Source organism: Chlorocebus sabaeus, chromosome 1 (assembly GCF_047675955.1).
Source record: "Chlorocebus sabaeus isolate Y175 chromosome 1, mChlSab1.0.hap1, whole genome shotgun sequence".
In the NCBI taxonomy this organism is placed as follows: Eukaryota; Metazoa; Chordata; class Mammalia; order Primates; family Cercopithecidae; genus Chlorocebus; species Chlorocebus sabaeus.
In genome coordinates, this window is record NC_132904.1 from 773,171 (window position 1) to 799,876 (window position 26,706).

The following is a 26,706-nucleotide window of genomic DNA, read 5'->3' on the forward strand; positions in this document are numbered from 1 at the left end:
GGTGGGAGAGGCAGGCCAAAACCAGATGGTAGGGACCTCCTGTCTAGGATGTGGGCTGTTTAAGTATTTTAAGCAGGGGAATGACACTCAATTTGTAAAAATTTTTTTGAGATGGAATCTCTCCCTTGTCACCCAGGCCGGAGTGCAGTGGTATTGATCTCAGCTCACTACAACCTCCACCTCCTGGGTTCAAGCAATTCTTCTGCCTCAACCTCTTGAGTAGCTGGGATTATAGGTGCCCGCCACCACGCCCGGCTAATTTTTGTATTTTTAATAGAAATGGGGTTTCACCATGTTGGGCAGGCTGGTCTTGAATGCCTGACCTCAGGTAATCTGCCTGCCTCGGCCTCCCAAAGTGCTGGGATTACAGGCACGAGCCAATGCACCCAGCCTCAATTTCTGTTTTGCTAGTGGAATAGTCATTTTGAGGCCCGGCACGGTGGCTTAGGCCTGTAATCCCAGCACTTTGGGAGACCTAAGCTGGAGAATCACTTGAGTTCAGGAGTTCAAGACCAGTGTGGGCAGCTTAGTGAGACCTTATCTCTACAGAAAATTAGAAAAGAAAAGGAAAAGTAGTCATTTTGGATATAGAGGATGGGTTTTGTGTTTTTTTTTTTTTTTTGAGACGGAGTCTTGCTCTGTCACCCAGGCTGGAGTGAGCGGCGCCATCTTGGCTCACTGCAAGCTCCGCCTCCCGGGTTCCCGCCATTCTCCTGCCTCAGCCTCCCGAGTAGCTGGGACTACAGGCGCCCGCCACCTCGCCTGGCTAGTTTTTTGTATTTTTTAGTAGAGACGGGGTTTCACCGTGTTAGCCAGGATGGTCTCGATCTCCTGACCTCGTGATTCACCCGTCTTGGCCTCCCAAAGTGCTGGGATTACAGGCGTGAGCCACCGCACCCGGCCTAGAGGATGGGTTTTAATGGGGCTTAGAGGCAGGAAAGCCAGTTAGGAAAAGATCAATTGCTTTGGTCCAGAGGAGGTAGCGAGGATCTGGAGTGGAAAGGTAGGAGTGACGTGTGGAGGTTTAGAAAACAGAATCAACAGAGGCATGCGTGCTAAACACTCTTTATTCGTGACAGCTTTGAGTCTGCATCAGAAATGCTACTTAGCCAGAATGGTGGAGTGAGGCCTCTGTAATCCAGTTCTTCATAAAAGCAGTGAAAGCACTGGCAAAAATGGTTAAAATCAACTGTAGGAACTCAAAATTAACGAAAGGTTGTGACACTCTTAGGAGCATTTATCTGTGAACAACCGTGGAACCGCTAACTCAACCTCCTCCCATTCTCCTCTCCCCAGCTCCGTCGTAACCATGGAAACCAGCTGCCTTGTTACCATGGTAGCTGGGAAAGCCAGCAGCCTAGCAGCCACTGGAGGGGACACCTCAAGGCTGGAGCTCCTCAGCAAGTCCCGGCTGCAGAGCATGTCACTCTCGGACCTGTCCCGTTTACTGAGCTTGCCATCATATGAGCTAGCTCAGTGGGAAAATCCTGTTTCTGAAAGAGACTGTCAGTTGAGAATTCTGTGTCCAGCAAAACTATCCTTTGAAAATAGAGAAATTGGCCGGGCGCGGTGGCTCACGCCTGTAATCCCAGCACTTTGGGAGGCCAAGGTGGGTAGATCATCTGAGGTCGAGAGTTCGGGACCAGCCTGGCCAACATGGTGAAACCCCGTCTCTACTAAAAATACAAAAATTAGCCGGGCGTGATGGCGCACGCCTGTAATTCCAGCTACTCAGGAGGCTGAGTCACAAGAATTGCTTGAACCTGGGAGGCGGAGGTTGCAATGAGCCAAGATTGTGCCACTGCACTACTCCAGCCTGGGCGAACAAAGCGAGATCCTTTCACAAAAAAGAAAAAGGAAATTAAGATAGTTCCAGGTAAACAAAATAAACAGAGGACAACCTCCCTTATATATATAAGTGGGCAGATCACTTTAGGTTGGGAGTTCGAGACCAGCCTGGTCAACATGGCAAAACCCCATCTCTACTAAAAATACAAAAATTAGTCGGGTGCGGTGGCGTACTTGGAGATAGGCCAGATGTGGTGGCTCATGTCACCTGTAATGCCAGCACTTTGGGAGGCCGAGGTGGGCAGATCATTTGAGGTTGGGAGTTCGAGACCAGCCTGGTCAATATGGCAAAACCCCATCTCTACTAAAAATAAAAAAATCAGCCAGGCCTAGAGGTGTGCCCTTAGGGCCCAGTTACGTGGAGACTGAGACAGGAGGATTGTTTACTCTGGGAGTTTGAGGCCACAATGAACTATGATCACGCCACCGCATTCCATCCTGGGTGACAAAGCAAGACGTTGTCTCTTAAAAAAAACTTGGAGATAAATGTGAATAAAAACACAGCATTCCAAAAATTAGACACTGCGGTGATAGCAGGGCTTGGGGAAATTTATAACTGTAAATACCTACATTAAAAAAGACAGATCTGAAATCATTAGCCTACTATTTCACCTTAAACCACCAGGAAAAGCACGAATAAAACCTAAAGCAAGAAGAAGGAAGAACATAACAAAGATGAGAGCAAAGATGGTTTATTTGAAAAGATCATCAAAATTGACAAACTTAGTGAGACTGACTGAGATAAGAAGACTCAGATTACCGAAAGCAGGAATGAGAGGGGAGATGATTATTCACCTTACAGAAATAAAAATGACTGTAAGAGAATTCCATGAATAATTGGGTGACAAAATATTAGATAACTTAGTTGAAGTGGACAAATTCCTAGAAAGTCGTGACTGAAGCTGACTCAGGAAGAAATAGAAGATCTGAATAGTCGGTCACTTTGGCGGCACATATGCTAAAATTGGAGCAGTACAGAGATTAGCATGGCCCCTGTGTGAGAATGACACACAGATTTGTGAAGCATTCCATTAAAGAAAACCCAAATAGACTTATAATAAGTAATTAGATTGAATTAATAATTTACAAACTTGTCACGGCCGGGCGCAGTGGCTCATGCCTGTAATCCCAGCACTTTGGGAGGCCGAGTCACTCGGATCACTTGAGGTCAAGAGTTCTAGACCAGCCTGGCCAATTTGGTGAAGCCCCGTCTCTACTAAAAATATAAAATTACCTAGGCATGGTGGTGCACATTTGTAATCCCAGCTACTTGGGAGGCTGAGGCAGGAGAATCTCTTGAACCCAGGAGGTGGGTATTGTAGTGAGCCGAGATCGCACCATTGTGTTCAAGCCTGGGCAACAAGAGTGAAACTCCATCTCAAAAGAAAACCCAAAAACCAAAAAAAAAAAAAAACCAAACTTGTCACAACAATAAGCTCTGGGACAGGTGGCTTCTCTAGAAAAACCCCAGTTACTGAACTTGTCATTATTTGAGTTTTACCAAACACTTAAATAATGAATACCAGCCCTGGTTGGGTGCAGTGGCTCACGCCTGTAATCCCAGCAGTTTGGGAGGCCGATATGGGTGATCATTTGAGGTCAGGAGTTCAAGACCAGCCTGGCCAGCGTGGTGAAACCCCATCTCTACTAAAAATACAAAAATTAGCTGAGTGTGGTGGCGTGCCTGTAGTCCCAGCCACTCTGGAGGCTGAGGCAGGAGGATCACTTGAAACCGAGAGGTGGAGGTTGCAGTGAGCCAAGATTGCATCACTGCACTCCAGCCTGGATGATGGAGTGAGACTCGATCTCAAGAAAATAATTAATACCAGTCCTTTACAAACTCTTTGGAAAAATAGGAGAGAATACTTAACCCATTCCATAAGGCCAGTGTTATGCTGAGATCAAAACTAGACAAAGACATGACAAGAAAGGAATATTACAGACTGTTATCATGAATATAGAAACAAGAATCTTCAACCAACTGCTAGCCAGTTGAATCCAGCAACAGCATATAAAAAGGATTATACAGGCCAGGCGTGGTGGCTCACACCTGTAATCCCAGTACTTTGGGAGGCCAAGGCAGGTGGATCATGAGGTCGGGAGGTGGAGACCAGCCTGGTCAACATGGTGAAACCCCGTCTCTACTAAAAATACAAAAATTAGCTGGGCGTGGTGGCATGTGCCTGTAGTCCCAGCTACTCGGGAGGCTGAGTCAGGAGAATCGCTTGAACTCGGGAGGTGGAGGTTGCAGTGAGCCGAGATCGTGCCACTGTACTCCAGCCTGGGTGACAGAGCGAGACTTTGTCTCAAAAAAAGAAAAAAAGGATTATATACCAGATTCAAGTGAGAATTGTCCCAGGAACGCAAGATTGGTTTAACATCTGAAAATCAGTCAATGTAATACTTACATTAATAAAAAAAATACCTAGTCATCTCCATAGATGCAAAAAAGAACAGGATTGGAGAATTAAAACTTAATACACAAATGGTTAAGATAGCAAGGTACTAGTATAAGGACGGATACATAGATACTGAGATAACATTGACAGTGCAGAAGTAAACCTTTACATTTTTGGTGAATTGATTTTCAGCAGGAGTGCCAAGACAATTCAGTGGTGGGGAAAAGAATAGTCTTTTGAACAAATGGTGCTGGGATGATGGATCTACATGTAAAAGTCTGTAAATGGACTCCTACCTTACACTATGCACAAGAAATAACTCCAAATGGATCATAAACCCAACTGTAAGAGCTATGAGACTTCTACTAAAAAAAAAATGGTAAGTTTTTGTGACTTTGGAATTTTTTTTTTTAGGCAGAGTCTTGCTCTGTTGCCAGGCTGGAGTGCAGTGGCGTGATCTTGGTTCACTGCAACCTCCGCCTCCCAGGTTCATGCGATTCTCCTGCCTCAACCTCCTGAGTAGATGGGGCCACAGGCCTGTACCACCATGCCCAGCTGATTTTTGTGTTTTTCGTACAGATGGGGTTTCGCCATGTTGGCCAAACCCCATTTGCTTGCCTCGGCTTCCCAAAGTGCTGGGATTACAGGCATGAGCCACTGTACCCGGTCTGGAATATGATTTCCTAGGTGACAACAGATGTGCAAATGACAAAAGAAAAAAAAGTTGATTTGGACTTAATAACGTGTGCTACAAAGTACGATTGAGAAGGTGAAATGGCAACCTGAGAATGAGAAAATATTTGAAAACCATGTACCTGATAAAGGGCTTGTTATCTAGAATATATAAAGAACTTCATGATAAGACAACTAAATTGAAAAATTGATGAAGTGTTAGGGGCCGTGGGTGCGGTGGCCACACCTGGAATCCCAGCATTTTGGGAGGCTGAGGTAGGTGGATCACCCGAGGTCAGGTGTTCAAGACCAGCCTAGCCAACGTGATGAAACCCCATCTCTACTAAAATATAAAAATTAACTGGGTGTGGCGGCATACACCTGTAATCTCCGCTTCTTGGGAGGCTGTGGTACAAGAATCATTTTAACCTAGGAAGTGGATGTTGCAGTGAGCCGAAGTCATGTCACTGCACTCCAGCCTGGGCAACAGAGTGAGACTGTGTCTCAAAAAAAAAAAAAAAAAAAAATTGATGAAGTATTAAAATATACATTTCTTCCAAATTGATTTACGAATGTTCAGTAAGCATATAAAAGCCATCAGAAAAATGCAAATCAAAATCACAATGAGATACTGCATCACACTTACCCAGATGGCTGTAATAAAAAAGATGAGGCCGGGCGCTCACAGCTGTAATTCCAGCACTTTGGGAGGCCAAGGTGGGTGGATCACCTGAGCTCAGGAGTTTGAGACCAGCCTGACCAATATGGTGAAACCTCATCTCTACTAAAAGTACAAAAATTAGCTGGGTGTGGTGGCAGGCGCCTGGAATTCCAGCTACTTGGGAGGCTGAGGCAGGAGAATTGATTGAACCCGGGAGATGGAGGTTGCGGTGAGCCGAGATCATGCCACTGCACTCCAGCTTGGGCAACAGAGGGAGACTCCATCTAAAAAACAAATAAAATAAAAAGATAAAAAAGATGGACAATAACAAGTGTCATCGAGGTTATGGAGAAGTTGGAACACTCATTCTTGTCTGGTAGTGATGTAGAATGGAGCTGCCCTTGGAAAACATCTTGTCAGGTGCCTGAAAATGTTAAACAGAAATTCCTATGACCAATAATTGTATTTTTAGATATGTACTCAAGAAACAAAAATCATATGTTGATAGAAAAACTGGAACATGAAATGTTCATAGTGATGTTATTCATGATAGCCAAAAAAGTATAAGCAATCCAAAAATCCATCAAGTGATGAATTGGTAACGAAATATGGTATAGCCACACAATGGAATGTTACTAAGCATTAAAAAGTAATGAAATAGTAATTAATACTACCTTGAAAACTATCCTAAGTGACAAAAACCGGTCACAGAAGCCCACGTGTTATTCCATTTATGTGAAATGTTGAGAAGATATAAATCTATAGAAATTGGTGAAAAGTCCACTGCTACTTGCTAGGGTCTGGGAAGGGGTGATTGGTGAGTGAGTGGCTGACTCCCCTTGTGGGGAGGTGAAAATTTTCTGAAGTTAGATTGATGGACAACTCTGTGACTGTACAAAAAGCCATTGAATTACATGCTTTAAATGAGTGAATTGTGTGGTATGTGAATTATTTCCCAATAAAACTGTCAAGAAAAGATATGCCCGTTAACATCTGTCAGAGCCGCACATGCATTTACCTCTGTGGCTTTGTAGCGGAACAAAGTAGTACTCTTTGAACCCTTTTATTCCAGTTTGCTTCTCTGAGGGTTTCTGTACTGAGTCTCGTCCCTCCTGTGCGTGAATAAAGAGAACGAGCCGGGTGTGGTGGCTCACGCCTGTAATCCCAGCACTTTGGGAGGGCGAGGTGGGTGGATCATGAGGTCAGGAGTTCAAGACCAGCCTGACCAACATGGCGAAACCCTGTCTCTACTAAAAATACAAAAGTTAGCTAGGTGGGTGGCGGATGGCTGTAATCCCAGGTACTTGGGAGGCTGAGGCAGGAGAGTCGCTTGAACCTAGGAGGTGGAGGTTGCAGTGAGCCAAGATCTCACCACTGCACTCCAGCCTGGGCGACAGAGCAAGACTCCGTCTCAAAAAAAAAAGAAAAAAAAGAACTTGTGAGGCTATCCTTGGTAATGGGCACAGTAGCTTCTTGTGGCTGGACCAGTGCTTTGCTTCTTATCTCACACTTCTCATCGCAGCTCTTTCATTGATGGACTCCTATTTGAAGAAGAGAAACTGAGGCAGATTGTGGTTAAGTTGATAGCCCAGAGTCACATAGCTAGTAAAACATGGAGTGACATTCCAGTCTAGGCCTGCTTTCAGAGTTTGCTTGGCTTACTGCCGTGCTAACCACCTTAATAGTGATGTTAGCAATTACAGCTTCCTTCAAAAATTCTTGGGCTTGGTCAGTTTTGGGCTTTTGGGTTACTCGGTGGAATCACTTTATTTCTTCGAGGCAGAGTCTCACCTTGTTGCCTAGGCTGGAGTACAGTGATGCTGTCCCGGCTCACTGGAGCGTTGACTTCCTGTGCTCAGGTGATCCCCCCACCTCGGCCTCCCTAGTAGCTGGGACCACAGGTATGCACCACCACACCTGTCTGATTTTTTAAAAAAATTATTTGTAGAGACCGGGTCTCCCTATGTTGCCTAGGCTGGTCTTGAGTTCCTGGGCTCAAACAGCCCTCCCACTTCAGCCTCCCAAGGTGCTGGAATTACAGGCATGAGCCACTGTGCCCAGTCTGAAATCAGTTTATATACAGACAAACTCTGTAGACCAAGTTTTGTTGCCCATTGCAAGGACATAAGATTTTGGTAGTTCGGTATTTTATAATAATCTGTTACAGGCTCCTTTACTCTTTGTTTTGGAATTTGGGCTGTTCCCGGAATACTAATCCTCTCTGTTGATTAGTTCGGCCTGTAAACAAGAAATCATTAACCAGCATGCTGTTCCTGAAGAATAACCAGGGACAATAATCCTAAAAATTCGAGAGCTTTTATCCCAGCCTGCCCCTGTAGAGTGTGTTCCTTGCTACTTCATAGAGTGCAAATTGTAACCTGCTTTTGCCGGTAGCTATGGCATGTTCAGGTTACTCATTAGCCACCAGAGTTCCTAAGTCCACTGTGAAAATTCCCTGGTGTAAGTACAGTACCCTTAGTGCTGACGGGCTGGCTGCTGTTCAGACAGGAACAGTGCAGAATGGCTACGGCCAGCGTCTCTTCAACGAAGATCAGACTGTGTGTGGCTGGACTTGTTGCAGACAGGGACAGTGCAGGATGGCCACGGCCAGTGTCTCTTTTTTTTTTTTTTTTTTTTTGAGACGGGGTCTTGCTCTGTTGCCCAGGCTGGAGTGCAGTGGCACCATCTCGGCTCACTGCAAGCTCCAACTCCTGAGTTCACGCCATTCTCCTGCCTCAGCCTCCCGAGCAGCTGGGACTACAGGCGCCCGCCACCACGCCTGGCTAATTTTTTTTTGTATTTTTAGTAGAGACGGGGTTTCACCGTGTTAGCCAGGATGGTCTCGATCTCCTAACCTCGTGATCTGCCCGCCTTGGCCTCCCAAAGTGCTGGGATTTCAGGCGTGAGCCACTGTGCCCGGCCAGGCCAGCGTCTCTTTAACAAAGATCAGACTCTGCGTGTGGCTGGGCTTGTTGCTGTGGGTCAGTTACTCTTGCTCATGCTTTACCCTTTCAGAATTCAGCTCCTCCCCTTCTCCTCAAGCTAATTTATCTAAAAAGATAAGAGTTTTTGCTCGATCTGTTCCTGGCAAGGTGGGGTGGCTGAAGTCCTCCTGTGAAGGCCTCTGCCTTATGGAGATCAGTGCAGTGTCCGTGGCACAAATTGGCGCCTGGCCAGGAACAGGAGCACGCTCTGCTCCTTTACAGGAGAGTCCCTGATAGACGCTGGAGTGCTCAGATTGTTACCTGCGTCCATCGCAACTGCAGGGGTGCCACATTGATCATGCGGCTTCTACTAGAGCATTTTTGGTAAATTTAGGATATGGTGGTTGACTTGAATGTATCAGTCTTCCCTGCAGGTCATCATCTGTGATCTCAGCCGTGGTCGTGCTAGATTGTCTTTCTCGTTTTTGAGACAGGCTCTCTCTTTGTTGCCCAGTCGCCCAGGCTGGGGTGCAGTGGTGTGATCTCGGCTCACTGCAACCTCTGCCTCTCGGGTTCAGGTGATTCTTCCACTTCAGCTTCCCCAGTAGCTGGGATTACAGGCGCACGCCACCATGCCTGGCTAATTTTTGTGTTTTTAGTAGAGATGGGATTTCACCATGTTGCTCAGGCTGGTCTCGAACTCCTGACTTCAAGTGATCCACCCGCCTCAGCCTCCGAAAGTGCTGGGATTATAGGCGTGAGCCACTGCGCCTGGCCTGATTGCTTATTTTTTTTTTTTTTTGAGACGGAGTCTCGCTCTGTCGCCCACGCTGGAGTGCAGTGGCCGGATCGTGGCTCACTGCAAGCTCCGCCTCCCGGGTTCACGCCATTCTCCTGCCTCAGCCTCCCGAGTAGCTGGGACTACAGGCGCCGCCACCTTGCCCGGCTAGTCTTTTTGTATTTTTTAGTAGAGATGGGGTTTCACCGTGTTAGCTAGGATGGTCCCGATATCCTGACCTCGTGATCCACCCGTCTCGGCCTCCCAAAGTGCTGGGATTACAGACGTGAGCCACTGCGCCCGGCCCTGATTGCTTATTTTTATGTGACATTAATTTTCCTGAACTGTCAGAAGAGACATGGTCTGGGTGGCTTTTCTACTTTTGAGAGCCCTCCTCTGTTGTCTTCACACAGTGGCCTGCCTGGCAGCTGCAGTTAGAAGTCCCTGGCTGTGTCCGCACGCTGTCACGGCACCTCCTCTTTTCCCTGCTTTTGCGTCGTCTCTGCTCAGTAGGGGCGCTGGGCCGGGTCACTCCAGCCCTGGTTCTTTCTTTATTTATTTATTTTTGAGACGGAGTCTCGCTCTGTCGCCCAGGCTGGAGTGCAGTGGCCGGATCCCGGCTCACTGCAAGCTCCGCCTCCCGGGTTTATGCCATTCTCCTGCCTCAGCCTCCCGAGTAGCTGGGACTACAGGCGCCCGCCACCTCGCCCGGCTAGTTTTTTGTATTTTTTGGTAGAGACGGGGTTTCACTGTTTTAGCCAGGATGGTCTCGATCTCCTGACCTCATGATCCGCCTGTCTTGGCCTCCCAAAGTGCTGGGATTACAGGCTTGAGCCACCGCGCCCGGCCTCCAGCCCTGATTCTTTTTTTTTTTTTTTTTTTTTTTTTTTTTTTTTTTGAGACGGAGTCTCGCTCTGTCGCCCAGGCTGGAGTGCAATGGCCGGATCTCAGCTCACTGCAAGCTCCGCCTCCCGGGTTTACGCCAGTCTCCTGCCTCAGCCTCCCGAGTAGCTGGGATTACAGGCGCCTGCCAACTCACCCGGCTAGTTTTTTGCATTTTTAGTAGAGACGGGGTTTCACCGTATTAGCCAGGATGGTCTCGATCTCCTGACCTCGTGATCCGCCCGTCTCGGCCTCCCAAAGTGCTGGGATTACAGGCTTGAGCCACCGCGCCTGGCCCCAGCCCTGGTTCTTGCATCACGCTCAATCCTCTGTGGACATGGGCTGCTGGGGCTCTCCTGTCCTCAGGTCTGGCCAAGACGCTTTTTTTTTTTTTGAGACAGAGTCTCACTCTGTTGCCCAGACTGGAGTGCAATGATGCAATCTCGGCTCACTGCAACTGCCAACTCCTGGGTTCTAGCAATTCTCCTGCCTCAGCATCCCAAGTAGCTGGGATTACAGACGCGTGCCACCAGGCCTAATTTTTGTATTTTTCGTAGAGATGGGGTTTTACTATGCTTTCTAGGCTGGTCTTGAACTCCCAACCTCAGGTGATCTGCCCACCTCAGCTTCCCAAAGTGCAGCCTCCCAAAGTACAGGCGTGAGCCACTGTGCCTGGCCTCTCTACCTTCTCCTGCACAGACATGATGCCGTGAGGTTGTGTGGCCCTTGGTGGCTTTCCTTTTGAGGGAGCTGGAGCTCAGAGGCACAACAGAGTGAGTCAGAGGCTGGGCTTGGATTCCTACCTCGTGTGCCGGCCCCCAGGTTCACTCGTCACCACCCTCCATGCTTCTCCTCAGGGGCTGGCCTGCCCTCATTTTAAAGTGTGTGTGTATGTGTGTGATGTATGTATATTTGTGTTTCTGCGTGTGTGTACATGTGTGTATTTGTGTGTGTGTATATGTGTATTTGTGTTTGTATGTATGTACGTATATGTGTATGTTGTATTTGTGTCTATATTTGTGTATATAAGTTGTATTTGTGTTTGTGTACATGTGTGTATTTTTGAGTATTTGTGTTTGTAAATGTGTGTATATGTATATTTGTGTGTGGTGTGTACATTTGTGTACTTGTGTTTATTTGGTTTATGTGTGCATTTGTGTGTATATATGTGTATTTGTGTTTGTATAAATATGTATTCATGTGTGTTTGTAAACGTGTGTATCTGGTGTGTACGTGTATTTGTGTGTATTTGTGTATTTGTGTATGTGTATTTGTGTGTACATGTGTATGTGTATTTGTGTATGTGTGCATGTATTTGTGTATGTGTTTATTTGTGTGTATTTGTGTATGTGTGTGTATTTGGTATGTGTGTATTTGTGTATGTGTGTATTTGGTGTGTACGTGTGTGTATTTGTGTATGTGTGTATTTGTGTGTGTGTGTATGTGTGTATTTGGTGTGTATGCGTGTGTGTTTGTGTGTGTGTATTTGTGTATGTGTGTATTGTGTGTGTATTTGTGTGTGTGTATTTGTGTATGTGTGTATTTGGTGTGTACATGTGTGTGTGTGCATATTTGTGTATTTGGTGTGTACGTGTGTGTATGTGTATTTGTATGTGTGTATTTGGTGTGTACGTGTGTGTATGTGTGTTTGTGTATTTGGTGTGTACGTGTGTATATGTATTTGTATGTGTGTATTTGGTGTGTATGTGTGTGTGTATTTGTGTATGTGTGTGTATTTGTGTATGTGTGTATTGTGTATGTGTGTGTATTTGTGTATGTGTGTATTTGGTGTGTACGTGTGTGTGTGTGTGTATGTGTGTGTGTTGAAAATTGGGCAATTCAAGCTGTGGATGAGAAGCTGTGACTTGTCTGTGTTTTTGTTCCACAGAGGAGAGGGGTTTCATGGCCTGTTTCTCCTGCCGGTTACCTCTATAACTCTAAATTATGCGCTCTTAGTTTTAGTTTGTGATTTCACAACCTTACTTAAAATCTGTAGATTCCGCTTAGGAAAGTTGATTTAGCTCATGTAGTATTACTTTCTCTTTCTCCTGCCCCCAGGTTTTTATTATTTCTGCTTTGGATCTGAGCTCTGTTGATTCTGGACAACAGAAGTTCCCCCTCAGAGTGGTTTCTTTCCCTGGTGTTTGGGTGGGTAAAGTAGAGGGCACATGACAGGCAGAGAGCACGAGGTCCCCGGCTGCAGACCTAATAGCTCAGATCTGTGTGCACCTTTGTGAGAAGCACACATGCACACACACCGTGAGTGGCGCACACACACGTGCACACACAGTGGCATGCACACATGAGGCACACGCACACTGGCACACTGCACCCAGTGCAGAGTGCTTCACCCAAGCGCAGTCCCAGCCGTGTGAAGCCGCCTGCAGGCTTTGTGTGGCAGAAGCTCCCAAGACACTGTTTTCATGACTTTCAGCCAAGTTCAAAAAATCTGCCATCCTGGGGGGGGCATCAGGCTGCCAGCATCCTCCTGTGCCTGCTGCCCTGCTTTCTTGCGGAGCCATCCGCTGGTCAGCCATCATACAGAGAGGAGTGGGGATGCTGAGACTGGGCAGCCTGCCCAGGGGTCACTGCCGTGAGCAGCTTTCAGGGCTGGGAAGAGATGGGGACAGGAGGTTTGGGTGTGTCTGTGTCTTGTTGAAGGTCCTCTGAGGGCAGAAGCTGGTGTGTTCCCAGCACCTGGGGCAGTGCTGGCTGGGGGAGCCGCCTCATAGGCACTTGATTTTCCTGTTCTGACCACCTGTCCGTCTGGAGTTTTCTCGGGCAGGACTGGCTCAAAGGAGTGTTTGTTCAATTCAGGAAACATTCAGCCTTATTTGTTAGCAAATGTGTGGTAAAAGACAAACGATGTTCTGCAGGAGGGAGCTTGTCTTGTGGGGGAGGCAAGATCAGTTTTGGAAGCAGCAGTGGTTGCATTAGGCCCTGTGACTGTGTAGGGCAGGGGTGAACTTGTCCTCTGATCTGTGCGCACCAGGCCTGGTGGGGCCGCTTGTGCCATGTTCTGATAATGGATGGGTTGCTGCGGAGGCCTTTTACTTCAGCCAGAGATCCTTAAACCAAAGACTCACTTGAGAAGGTTTTTTAAATAGTCAGATTTATTGTTGCTTTAAAAAAGTGACTTAGGGCCAGGTGCAGTGGCTCACACCTGTAATCCCATCACTTTAGGAGGCCGAGGTGAGAGGACTGCTTGAGCTCAGGAGTTCGAGACCAGCCCAAATACCACAGTGAAAACTTGTCTCTGTTTTTTCTTTTTTCTTTTTTGGGACGGAATCTTGCTCTGTCACCTCGGCTCACTGCAACTTCTGCCTCCCGGGTTCAAGTGATTCTCCTGCCTCAGCCTCCCAAGTAGCTGGGACTACAGGCATCTGCCACCACACCTGGCTAATTTTTGTATTTTCAGTAGAGACGGGGTTTCACCACGTTGGCCAGGCTGGTCTCAGACTCCTGACCTCAGGCGATCCACCTGCCTCGGATGAGGCACCTCCGCTCCTGGCCATATTTTTAATTTTTTAAAAAATAAAAAATAAGAATGAAAAATGACTTAAATGTACATAAACTTGTTTTTGCACACAACTCACGTTACCCTGTGTGATGAATAATTGTATTTTGACAGTGCTTGTTAAACGTGTGTCCCTATTAAGATCACTTTGTACTCTTTAAGCCTTAGTTTTCACGGCTGGTCCAGGTAGAGTTAAACTACACGTGGTCTCGTCTCTCTCCCATGCCTGGCTTGTGACGTACATGCAAGTATTTGTTGAGCAAGGGCCATTTAGCAATAGATTTAGCATGTACTGAAAGTTTGATTGTCGCATGTCTAATGTGTATTTTCCCTCTTTTGTACAATGGAGAATTCCCAAATTTCATGGGTGTGAGCTGAGAAAATAGTTTAAGCTATTATTCCTCTGCTGTCCCACTACAACACAGAAGACTTCTGTGACCCCAAAATATTTGGGGATTTCTCCCCATCAGTTCTGCAGTGGGCACCAGCTGGGTATCCTCCAACTCGATTCTGACACCGTCTACCTGGAGGTAGTGTCACATCCCACAGGGCAGTCCCAGGACTGCCTCCTACTTCTCATGTTAGCCTCAAGCCTCAGGTTGTGACCTGTGCTCCTGCATGACAGACTGTGAATGGACATCTCATGACAGACTGTGAATGGACATCTCATGACAGACTGTGAATGGACGTCTCATGACCCCCTCTTTGGATTCAATTAGTTTGCTAGAGTGGCTCACAGAACTCAGGGAAACACGTTTATTTGATCATAAAGGCTAGTACGAAGGGTGCAGGTGAAGTGATGTGTAGGGCATGGTACTGGGCATGGCTGCTCCATGTCCCTCCAGGGATCCCCATGTGTTCAGTTATCTGGATGCTCCCCAAACCCTGTCCGCCTGGGCCTTTTGTGGAGACTTCATTGGATAGGCATGATTGACAGCAGTGTACAAATGGGACTGGACCAAAAGGGTGTGATCTAAACCCAGCGGGGCCTGTCTGTGCAGATTCTTCCTGGCCTCTCTGTGTAGCATTCCTCCCCCGGGGTGTGGGGCAGGGCCCCTTGAGAAATGGGGGTCTTGTGACCCACAGTCAGACAAGGTAGGTCAGAGAATTTATTTGTGGCCAGCTCCAAGACAGAAAGGTGGGGGGTGTTAGAGTCCCTTGCTAGTCTCAGGGCCTGCCTTGGGGAAAAATACCAAGAGCTATGAGAGTTGTTAGCCAGGAACTGTGGACAGACCCAGCATGTCCGTGTAATATCACCAGGAACTGTGGACAGACCCAGCATGTCCGTATAATATCACCAGGAACTGTGGACAGACCCAGCATGTCCGTATAATATCACAGTAAGAGCTGTGAGAATTACGAGCCAGGAACTGTGGACAGACGCAGCATGTCCGTATAATATCACCAGGAACTGTGGACAGACCCAGCACGTCCGTATAATATCACAGTAAGAGCTGTGAGAATTACGAGCCAGGAACTGTGGACAGACCCAGCATGTCCGTATAATATCACAGTCGGATATTATCAAAGTGGACTTACCAGATTTTGTAGGAAAACCCTCGTGTTCCTACAAACCACTGTGTGCCCTGCAGCGCAGACCTACTCCCTGTATCGTAATCCCTCCTAGCTTCATCTGCTTTCCTTACGCAGTACATGGTGATTAAATAGGTGTGCGACTTCTTGATCAGTAACAGTCTTCTGCCAGACTGTGTCTTCCATGAGGGTAACAGAGACCATGTCTGTTTTTGTTCATCCTTGTGTCTTGGTGCCCAGCACAGTGTGTGGACAGTTGTAGGTGCTCAGTGGATATTTATGGAACAGATGCATCAGTCTGTCTTTAAGGTTCCCTCTAGCTGTGCACTGAGTTGCCTCCGTGGCTCCACCCCAGTTCGTATGCTGAAGCCCCAACCCCAGTGTGACTGGATTTGGAGATAGGGCTTTCAGGAGGCAGTTAAGGTTAAATGAAGTCATAGGGGTGGGATCCTAATCCTGTAGGGTTGGTGGCCTTATAAGAGGAAGAGAGAGCGTGCTCGCTTCATAAGCATGCATCAAAGAAAGGCCATGTGAGCACATAGAAGGTGGCTGTCTGCAAGCCAGGAAGAGAGCCCTCACCAGAAACCACCCTGCTGGTGCACTGACCACAGACCTCCAGCCTCCAGGACTGTGAGATAAACTGTTTCAGCCACCCAGCCTGGGGTGTTTTGTCATGGCAGCCAGAGCAGACTAAAGTACCTGTAACTAAGTAAGAGACGTGAAACTAAGTAAGAGACTAAGTAAGAGACATGAAATTGAAATGTGTCAATTCAGGTATTTTGATTGCCGTTGGGGATGGATAAGCCAAAAAGAAAGACTATTTTAAATGACTAGATTTTATAACACATAGGTTGTAATATCTTATCAACAGATAGACCGAGTAGATCAGTCTTTCCTGCTATGGACAGAAGCTAGCCTTCGGGCCTGTTGGTGGGAGCACTCCTCATGTTATTAATGATATTAGTACCTAACCGTATTTGTTGAGGACTTTTCTTGTAGGAATGCTCATCCCATCATGAGGGCCCACCTCATGACCCCATCTAAACCCAGTCACCTTCCAAAGATTCCATCTTCAGATACCATGACACTGGGTTTAGGGTTTCAACATGCGAATTTTGGGGGGACAGAGACATTCAGTCCATATGGCAGAGGAGGCAGGCCGGTGGGCCCAGCCTTTATTTTAACGGCACATCTGAGCTGAGTCTTGAAGGATTTGTGTTGCAGAGGCTGCATCTGTTTTGCGACTGCAGTTGATCCAGGAGGAAACTGTGGAGGTGAATTTATAAAAGAAAATTGGAAGCCTATGGTAGTAAAATTGTGTACTTTTGGCAGTAAAAGTTGATTTTAGGAGTAGACTGCTGTATTATTAGTGGATGACGATTTATCATGGCAAACGTCCGGCAGGTATTTGAGTTCTGAGCTTGGTAAAAAGGTAGAGTTAGAAATGGTGCTGTGGAGCACCCCTGGGTGTGCGGCGGCCGGCCGGGCGGTTCAGGACGTGCTGCTTCGCTGTCCTGACCCAGGTGCTCCCCTCGGCTGGGTCTTGACCCCAGCCCTGCTGCAGCCCCTTCCTGCCGGCTCTGGGTTGGAGGCAGGTGTCTGCTTTGGCTTTTCTCCTGCCTTGAAGTGGGGCCTCAACCCATTCGTGAGTTCTGAGTGTCAGTCTTATCAGGGAAATGGTGTTTCTTTAGAAATCAGTTAAAATAAAAATGCCTTTTTGTTCTTTTTTTTAGGCAAAAGTAAAGAAGCAGAAATAAAAAGGATAAACAAGGAACTGGCAAATATCAGATCAAAATTTAAAGGTAAGTATGTTTAACCTTTTCCAGGAAATGTCCTGTTGTAAATTTTCTGTAATAAGAACCCAGTCTTTTAATACTGCCTTCTTTTCCCCCACACTGAAGTGAAGTTCTCAGTTTCTACAGTTTCTATCAGGGCTCTGTCAGAATTAGGAAATGGCATGTGTGCAGCTGGTTAGGTGCGGCGGCCCCTCCTGGTGTCTGGTCTTTTCCTGGAGCTGGAACAGCTCCGGTCCAGTCCCCGGCTGCATGTCACAGTGTTAGCCACCAGGCCAGTGTGCTGGGGGTTCAGAGGACAAACACCAAGTATGGAAAGCGCTCTGCGCAAGGCGCCACCAAACGTTTCCTGTTGACGGTCAACAGGGGCCTGACCCGCTCTCGGCAGACCACCTCTCTGTGAGCCAGTGTGCGGGCTGAGTGCCTTCCCTGAACATCCTTACTTTGGAGAATTGTGAAGCATAGACTTAGTTTTCAGCCCTTAGGACATTTGTGAAAGCCCAGTTAATCCTTCAAGCCTTAGTTTTTCAGTTAATGTTTACAGATTTGCGATCTGGCTCACCTCCCTTTGCATACCTTAGCCACAGTGTAGCTGAAATTGCCCAGGCACAGTGAATCGGGGAGAGGGCTGAGCCTGACCCCTGTGGAACTGGAGGGGCAGGCAGAACACAGCTTGGGGACTCCTGGAGTTTCATGGGATGGGTGCTTTTGAGGGCTTGAGAATGGAGAATGGATATCCAGTAGTTTCTTTCTTTCTTTCTTTTTTTTTTTTTTGAGATGGAATCTTGCTGTGTTGCCCAGTGTGGAGTACAGTGGCATGATCTTGGCTCACTGCAACCTCTTGTCTTCCAGGTTCAAGCGATTCTCCTGCCTCAGCCTCCCAGGTAGCTGGGATTACAGGCGTGTGCCACCACACACCTGGAATTTTATTTAGTAGAGACAGGGTTTCTCCATGTTGGCCAGGCTGGTCTTGAACTCCCGACCTCAAGTGATCTGCGTGCCTTGCCCTCCCAGAGTGCTGGGATTACAGGCGTGAGACATTACTGTGCCTGGCCTGGCTGATTTTTGTACTTTTAGTAGAGATGGGGTTTCTCCATGTTGGTCAGGCCGATCTTGAACTCCTGACCTCAAGTGATCCACCTGTCTCTGCCTCCCAAAGCGCTGGGATTACTGGAGTGAGCCACTGTGCCTGGCCTGGCTGATTTTTGTACTTTTAGTAGAGACGGGGTTTCTCCATGTTGGTCAGGCTGGTCTCGAATTCCCGACCTCAGGTGATTCGCCCGCTTTGGCCTCCTAAAGTGCTGGGATTATAGGCATGAGCCACCATGCCTGGTGTGCATGTTTGTTCTCAAATGTAAAATGGGGAAACCAGTGATCTCAAATTGGGTTCTCCAGGATGCGGACTCTGAAATGGGCTGTGTACAGAAGATTTGTTGGAGAGTGACACCAGTGAAAAGTAAAGGGCAGAAGCAGAAGGAGATGTGGGTCTGACAGAGTCGCCACCACCTGCCCATCAGGGAGCTCGGGAGCCCAGATTGCCGGCTGGAGGCGGTGGCCCTGGGTTGAAAGGGCTGCACCCTGGCACCCTCTCGCTCAGCCGTGGCTCTCCACCTGGGGAGCCTGACCCTGACAAAGCCAGCCCCTGCCAGCCGGCCTTACTCTTGGCATCACTGAGCCTTCATTGAACGGGATATGTGTCTGCTCATTATGAGGAAATGAGGAAATACATAGAAATTGCTTGAAAAGAAACCAGCACCCAGCCAATGTTAATCCATTTTGTTTTTGTGAAAAGGGTTCATGACCTTTAGAATGCTAAAGATTAAATTTGAATGGGAGATTTTTATAGATTTCAGAGTAATAGTATGATTTGTTGAGGTATAACTTTAAAGGCTTTGTAAGGCTGTTAAATTTACAAACTCTCTGGCCAGGTGTGGTGGCTTCACGCCTGTAATCCCAGCACTTTGGGAGGCTGAGGCGGGTGGATCACTTGAGGTCAGGAGTTCAAAACCAGCCTGATCAACATGGTAAAACCCCATCTCTGCTAAAAATACAAAAAAATTTAGCTGGGCATGGTGGCATGTGCCTGTAATCCCAGCTACTCCTGAGGCAGGAGAATCGCTTGAATGTGGGAGGAGGAGGTTGCAGTGAGCTGAGATCGTGCCGTTGCACTCTAGCCTGGGTGACAAAAGCAAAACTCCATCTCAAAAAAAAAAAAAAAAAAAAAGGGGGAGCCGAGCATGGGCTCACGCCTGTAATCCCAGCACTTTAGGAGGCCGAGGTGGGCGGGTCGCTTGAGGTCGGGAGTTCAAGACCAGCCTGGCCAACATGGTGAAACTCCATCTTTACTAAAGATACGAAGATTAGCTGGGTGTGGTGGCGCGTGCCTATAGTCCCAGCTACTTGGGAGACTGAGGCAGGAGAATCGCTTGAACTGGTGAGGCGGAGGTTGCAGTGAGCCGAGATTGTGCCACTGCACTCCAGCCTGGGAGACAGAGCAAGGCTTTTTTTGCAAACTCTGTATAAATATTTTGGGACTAAAGGAGACTTCATGCCTGTCTGGCTGTCCTAGATAGGGAAGGTGGCCCCTCCTACACAGTGACGTGTTGGCTTTTGTTGAGCGTGCGCATACCCTGGGTGGTGGCAGCAGACACAGAAGAAAATCTACTCCTTGTCCGTAAGAAATGTGCTGCCTGAGGCCTGCCCTGCCAGCTGTGGGTAGATGGGGTGACTTAGAGCTGTGCTCTCCAATTTAGCAGGAGAGTCTCAGTCATACTCCTAGGTCTAAATGTTCCGGCAGCCTCATTGGAAAAAAGTAAAAAGGAGCAAATGAAATTAATCGTATATTTTATTTAGTTCAGTATATCTAAAATGTTGTTGTAATCAATTGAAAAAAACTGGCCGTCATGGTGGCTCACACCTGTAATCCCAGCCCTTTGGGAGGCCGAGGTGGCTGGATCACTTGAGGTCAAGAGTTTGAGACCACCTTGACCAACATGGCGAAACCCCATGTCTATTAAAAATACAGGACTTAGCCGGGCGTGGTGGCGGGCGCGTGTAATCCCAGCTACTCGGGAGGCTGAGGCAGGAGAATTGCTTGAACCCGGGAGGCAGAGGTTGCAGTGAGCCGAGATCGTGCCAATGCACTCCAACCTGGGTGACAAAGTGAGACCCCGTCCCAGAAAAAAAAAATTAAAAAAACAAGGTACCGAGTTACTTCACACCAGGTCTTTGGGGTCTGGCTGTGTGTGTCACACTCAGAGTGAGTCTCAGAGTTACTTCACACCAGGTCTTTGAGGTCTGGCTGTGTGTGTCACACTCAGAGTGAGTCTCAGAGTTACTTCACACCAGGTCTTTGAGGTCTGGCTGTGTGTGTCACACTCAGAGTGAGTCTCAGAGTTACTTCACACCAGGTCTTTGGGGTCTGGCTGTGTGTGTCGCACTCAGAGTGAGTCTCAGAGTTACTTCACACCAGGTCTTTGAGGTCTGGTTGTGTGTGTCTGTCACACTCAGAGTGAGTCTCAGAGTTACTTCACACCAGGTCTTTGAGGTCTGGTTGTGTGTGTCTGTCACACTCAGAGTGAGTCTCAGAGTTACTTCACACCAGGTCTTTGGGGTCTGGCTGTGTGTGTCGCACTCAGAGTGAGTCTCAGAGTTACTTCACACCAGGTCTTTGGGGTCTGGCTGTGTGTGTCACACTCAGAGTGAGTCTCAGAGTTACTTCACACCAGGTCTTTGGGGTCTGGCTGTGTGTGTCACACTCAGAGTGAGTCTCAGAGTTACTTCACACCAGGTCTTTGGGGTCTGGCTGTGTGTGTCACACTTAGAGTGAGTCTCAGAGTTATTTCACACCAGGTCTTTGGGGTTTGGCTGTGTGTGTCACACTCAGAGTGAGTCTCAGAGTTACTTCACACCAGGTCTTTGGGGTCTGGCTGTGTGTGTCACACTCAGAGTGAGTCTCAGAGTTATTTCACACCAGGTCTTTGAGGTCTGGTTGTGTGTGTCACACTTAGAGTGAGTCTCAGAGTTACTTCACACCAGGTCTTTGAGGTCTGGTTGTGTGTGTCGCACTCAGAGTGAGTCTCAGAGTTACTTCACACCAGGTCTTTGAGGTCTGGTTGTGTGTGTCTGTCACACTCAGAGTGAGTCTCAGAGTTACTTCACACCAGGTCTTTGAGGTCTGGTTGTGTGTGTCTGTCACACTCAGAGTGAGTCTCAGAGTTACTTCACACCAGGTCTTTGGGGTCTGGCTGTGTGTGTCGCACTCAGAGTGAGTCTCAGAGTTACTTCACACCAGGTCTTTGGGGTCTGGCTGTGTGTGTCACACTTAGAGTGAGTCTCAGAGTTATTTCACACCAGGTCTTTGGGGTCTGGCTGTGTGTGTCACACTCAGAGTGAGTCTCAGAGTTACTTCACACCAGGTCTTTGGGGTCTGGCTGTGTGTGTCACACTCAGAGTGAGTCTCAGAGTTATTTCACACCAGGTCTTTGAGGTCTGGTTGTGTGTGTCACACTTAGAGTGAGTCTCAGAGTTACTTCACACCAGGTCTTTGAGGTCTGGTTGTGTGTGTCGCACTCAGAGTGAGTCTCAGAGTTACTTCACACCAGGTCTTTGAGGTCTGGTTGTGTGTGTCTGTCACACTCAGAGTGAGTCTCAGAGTTACTTCACACCAGGTCTTTGAGGTCTGGTTGTGTGTGTCTGTCACACTCAGAGTGAGTCTCAGAGTTACTTCACACCAGGTCTTTGGGGTCTGGCTGTGTGTGTCGCACTCAGAGTGAGTCTCAGAGTTACTTCACACCAGGTCTTTGGGGTCTGGCTGTGTGTGTCACACTTAGAGTGAGTCTCAGAGTTATTTCACACCAGGTCTTTGGGGTCTGGCTGTGTGTGTCACACTCAGAGTGAGTCTCAGAGTTACTTCACACCAGGTCTTTGGGGTCTGGCTGTGTGTGTCGCACTCAGAGTGAGTCTCAGAGTTACTTCACACCAGGTCTTTGGGGTCTGGCTGTGTGTGTCACACTTAGAGTGAGTCTCAGAGTTATTTCACACCAGGTCTTTGGGGTCTGGCTGTGTGTGTCACACTCAGAGTGAGTCTCAGAGTTACTTCACACCAGGTCTTTGGGGTCTGGCTGTGTGTGTCACACTCAGAGTGAGTCTCAGAGTTATTTCACACCAGGTCTTTGAGGTCTGGTTGTGTGTGTCACACTTAGAGTGAGTCTCAGAGTTACTTCACACCAGGTCTTTGAGGTCTGGTTGTGTGTGTCGCACTCAGAGTGAGTCTCAGAGTTACTTCACACCAGGTCTTTGAGGTCTGGTTGTGTGTGTCTGTCACACTCAGAGTGAGTCTCAGAGTTACTTCACACCAGGTCTTTGAGGTCTGGTTGTGTGTGTCTGTCACACTCAGAGTGAGTCTCAGAGTTACTTCACACCAGGTCTTTGGGGTCTGGCTGTGTGTGTCGCACTCAGAGTGAGTCTCAGAGTTACTTCACACCATGTCTTTGGGGTCTGGCTGTGTGTGTCACACTTAGAGTGAGTCTCAGAGTTATTTCACACCAGGTCTTTGGGGTTTGGCTGTGTGTGTCACACTCAGAGTGAGTCTCAGAGTTACTTCACACCAGGTCTTTGGGGTCTGGCTGTGTGTGTCACACTCAGAGTGAGTCTCAGAGTTATTTCACACCAGGTCTTTGAGGTCTGGTTGTGTGTGTCACACTTAGAGTGAGTCTCAGAGTTACTTCACACCAGGTCTTTGAGGTCTGGTTGTGTGTGTCGCACTCAGAGTGAGTCTCAGAGTTACTTCACACCAGGTCTTTGAGGTCTGGTTGTGTGTGTCTGTCACACTCAGAGTGAGTCTCAGAGTTACTTCACACCAGGTCTTTGAGGTCTGGTTGTGTGTGTCTGTCACACTCAGAGTGAGTCTCAGAGTTACTTCACACCAGGTCTTTGGGGTCTGGCTGTGTGTGTCGCACTCAGAGTGAGTCTCAGAGTTACTTCACACCAGGTCTTTGGGGTCTGGCTGTGTGTGTCACACTTAGAGTGAGTCTCAGAGTTATTTCACACCAGGTCTTTGGGGTCTGGCTGTGTGTGTCACACTCAGAGTGAGTCTCAGAGTTACTTCACACCAGGTCTTTGAGGTCTGGCTGTGTGTGTCACACTCAGAGGGAGTCTCAGAGTTACTTCACACCAGGTCTTTGGGGTCTGGCTGTGTGTGTCGCACTCAGAGTGAGTCTCAGAGTTATTTCACACCAGGTCTTTGGGGTCTGGTTGTGTGTGTCACACTTAGAGTGAGTCTCAGAGTTACTTCACACCAGGTCTTTGGGGTCTGGTTGTGTGTGTCACACTCGGAGTGAGTCTCAGAGTTACTTCACACCAGGTCTTTGGGGTCTGGCTGTGTGTGTCGCACTCAGAGGGAGTCTCAGAGTTACTTCACACCAGGTCTTTGAGGTCTGGTTGTGTGTGTCACACTCAGAGTGAGTCTCAGAGTTACTTCACACCAGGTCTTTGGGGTCTGGCTGTGTGTGTCACACTCAGAGTGAGTCTCAGAGTTACTTCACACCAGGTCTTTGGGGTCTGGCTGTGTGTGTCACACTCAGAGTGAGTCTCAGAGTTACTTCACACCAGGTCTGGCTGTGTGTGTCACACTCAGAGTGAGTCTCAGAGTTACTTCACACCAGGTCTTTGGGGTCTGGCTGTGTGTGTCACACTCAGAGTGAGTCTCAGAGTTACTTCACACCAGGTCTTTGGGGTCTGGCTGTGTGTGTCACACTCAGAGTGAGTCTCAGAGTTACTTCACACCAGGTCTTTGAGGTCTGGTTGTGTGTGTCTGTCACACTTAGAGGGAGTCTCAGAGTTACTTCACACCAGGTCTTTGGGGTCTGGCTGTGTGTGTCACACTCAGAGTGAGTCTCAGAGTTACTTCACACCAGGTCTTTGGGGTCTGGCTGTGTGTGTCACACTCAGAGTGAGTCTCAGAGTTACTTCACACCAGGTCTGGCTGTGTGTGTCACACTCAGAGTGAGTCTCAGAGTTACTTCACACCAGGTCTTTGGGGTCTGGCTGTGTGTGTCACACTCAGAGTGAGTCTCAGAGTTACTTCACACCAGGTCTTTGGGGTCTGGCTGTGTGTGTCACACTCAGAGTGAGTCTCAGAGTTACTTCACACCAGGTCTTTGAGGTCTGGTTGTGTGTGTCTGTCACACTTAGAGGGAGTCTCAGAGTTACTTCACACCAGGTCTTTGGGGTCTGGCTGTGTGTGTCGCACTCAGAGTGAGTCTCAGAGTTATTTCACACCAGGTCTTTGGGGTCTGGCTGTGTGTGTCACACTCAGAGTGAGTCTCAGAGTTACTTCACACCAGGTCTTTGGGGTCTGGCTGTGTGTGTCGCACTCAGAGGGAGCCTCACTTCGGACTGACTGTCTCACTTGCTCACTAGCTGCATGTGGCATGAGGCCGCTGTATGAGCGCTGCTGATTTAGGTCAGCCCTTCTGCTGAAAACAATTGATCGATTGGTTGATCTGTTGATTTATTGAGACAAGATCTTGCTCTGTTGACCAGGCTGCCCAGTGCAATCACGGCTCACTGCAGCCTCAACACCCTGGGCTCAAGTCATCCTTCCACCTCAGCCTCCCAAGTAGCTGGGACCACAGGCGCCACCACCATGGCTGGCTAACACGTAAAAAAAGTTTTGTAGAGATGAGGTCTTGCCATGTTACCTAGGCTGGTTTCAAACTTATGGGCTCAAGCGATCGGTTTGCCTTGGCCTCCCAAAGTGCTGGGATTATAGGCGTGAGCCACTGAGCCTGGCCCCTAGGAGTGTGGGTCCACTCGTGGGTGGAGGTGGGAGGCTGTCAAACACCCGAAGTGTATAGAGTGGCCCTCAAAACAGAGGTGTCGGCCAGGGTGTCCGTAGTGCCAGGGCTGAGGAGCCTTGTCTAGAGGGATGATAGTCAAAGACTGGAGACCCCCTTCCACAGTGAACTGAAGGTCTCACCCCGAGGTAATACCCATAGGGCAGAGTGAACTGTCAGCGAGCCAGTCCTCTTCCAGACTTGCAGCCAGGGTCTTGACATGGGGGTGCTGTACATAACCTCAAAATGTTGGGAAAGTTACAACTAGGGAAAGAATCGATATCCAGCAAAAATACCTTTTAAGAATGAAGCTAAAAAATACCTGCTGAAGACAGAAATGGAAAGAATTTCCTACCAGAAGGCCTGTGCTAAAGGCAATTCCAAAGGAAATAATCCCAGATGGAAGCGTGGAGATGGAAAGCATGGAATGGGCAGGACAGCGGGAGATGCGTAGGTCACTCCAGTGCATTGTGTCTCGTGGTCATGTCTGTCTGTGGAGTTTCTTCAGTAGTGCCGTGAACTTCAGAGAGTTGAATCCGTATTTGTTTGCCATGAAGAAAACTGTAGGCCCAGATGGCTTCCCTGTGATCTTTATCCTTTAATGAGGGTTGTTAGGTGTGACCATCTGATGTGTGGCCTAAGGTGTGTGGACACAAGTGTTCCTGTCAGTCCCAACCTCAGCTTTAAGGGAGTCTTCCCTCTGGGCTCTTCCTACCTCCGCTATGGCAAGAACGTGCTTTGGGTGGCGTGGGCCCAGAGCACAGCCATGGACAGCAGGCCCGGCCAGATCTGACGGTGTCTTGATGGTGGCCTGTAGATGCGTGGGCAGGAAATCAGTGCTTATGTGCACCTGCCATGCTTGCAGGAGCCCAGGGGAGTTCCTGGGATGTTCACGGGTGTGGCTTCCGTCTTTAAGCCTTTAGAAAACAACTGTTGTGTTCTCACACTCTACAGTAGAGACGTGGTAGTTTCTTTTTTAAAGAGACAGGGTCTTGTTCTGTTGCCCAGGCTGGAGTGCTGTGGCATGATCCTAACTCACTGCAGCCTTGACTTCCTGGGCTCAGGTGATCCTCCTGCCTCCACCTCCCGAGTGGCTAGGACTACAGGTGTGCACCACCACGCCCAGCGAAATTTAAAACTTGTTGTAGAGATGGGGTCTCGCCATGTTTCCCATGCTGATCACGAATTCATGGCCGCAGGTGAACTCACCCACCTCGAGTGAATCCTCCCAAAAATGGTGGGATTACAGGCGAGAGCCACTGCACCTGGCTGGTCATTTCTTATTATCGATCGTCTCCAGGAGTTTCCCAGGTAGTGCACATTAATTTGCTAACTAGGCCGGGCGCGGTGGCTCATGCCTATAATCTTAGCACTTTGGGAGGCCGAGGCAGGCAGATCACTTAAGCTCAGAGTTCAAGACCAGCCTGGGCAACATGGTGAAACCCTAAAAATCTCTACTAAAAGTACAAAAATTAGCTGTGCGTGGTGGCACATGCCTGTGGTCCCAGCTACTCGGGAGACTGAGGTGGGAGGATCACCTGAGCCTAGGAGGTTGAGGCTGCAGTGAGCCATGGTCATGTCACTGCACTCCAGCCTGGGTGGCAGAGCGAGACCTTGTCTCAAGACAAAACACTTTAGTTTTTCTTCCACTTGGGCAGCCTGTTGTTCATTTTACCATTAGTTTGCTTGATTATTAACTCATTGATGTAAAAGGCAAAAACAGCAACTGCCTTGTACCACACACTGTTGTTGGGGCTGGTGTGCGTTGGTGAGGAAGTGGAAAGAGTCCCCACCGTGCCTCCGAGGGCGTGAGCCCCATGCAGGCTGTGGGGGTTGGGGACAGTGGAGCCAGCAGTGCCTC

General features: G+C 48.3%; 1 protein-coding gene and 1 pseudogene across 2 annotated transcripts in view; both read left to right on the forward strand.

Moving 5' to 3' along the window:
• Positions 1-26,706, forward strand: part of AP2A2 (adaptor related protein complex 2 subunit alpha 2) — a 91,222-nt gene that overhangs the window by 19,197 nt on the left and 45,319 nt on the right. For both annotated transcript variants that reach the window (XM_007997935.3, XM_007998011.3), the window contains exon 2: positions 16,948-17,016. In XM_007997935.3, the coding sequence (XP_007996126.3) occupies positions 16,948-17,016 (69 nt within the window). The remainder of the gene's footprint in view (positions 1-16,947; positions 17,017-26,706) is intronic.
• On the forward strand, positions 2,786-2,886 carry LOC119624579 (U6 spliceosomal RNA; annotated as a pseudogene).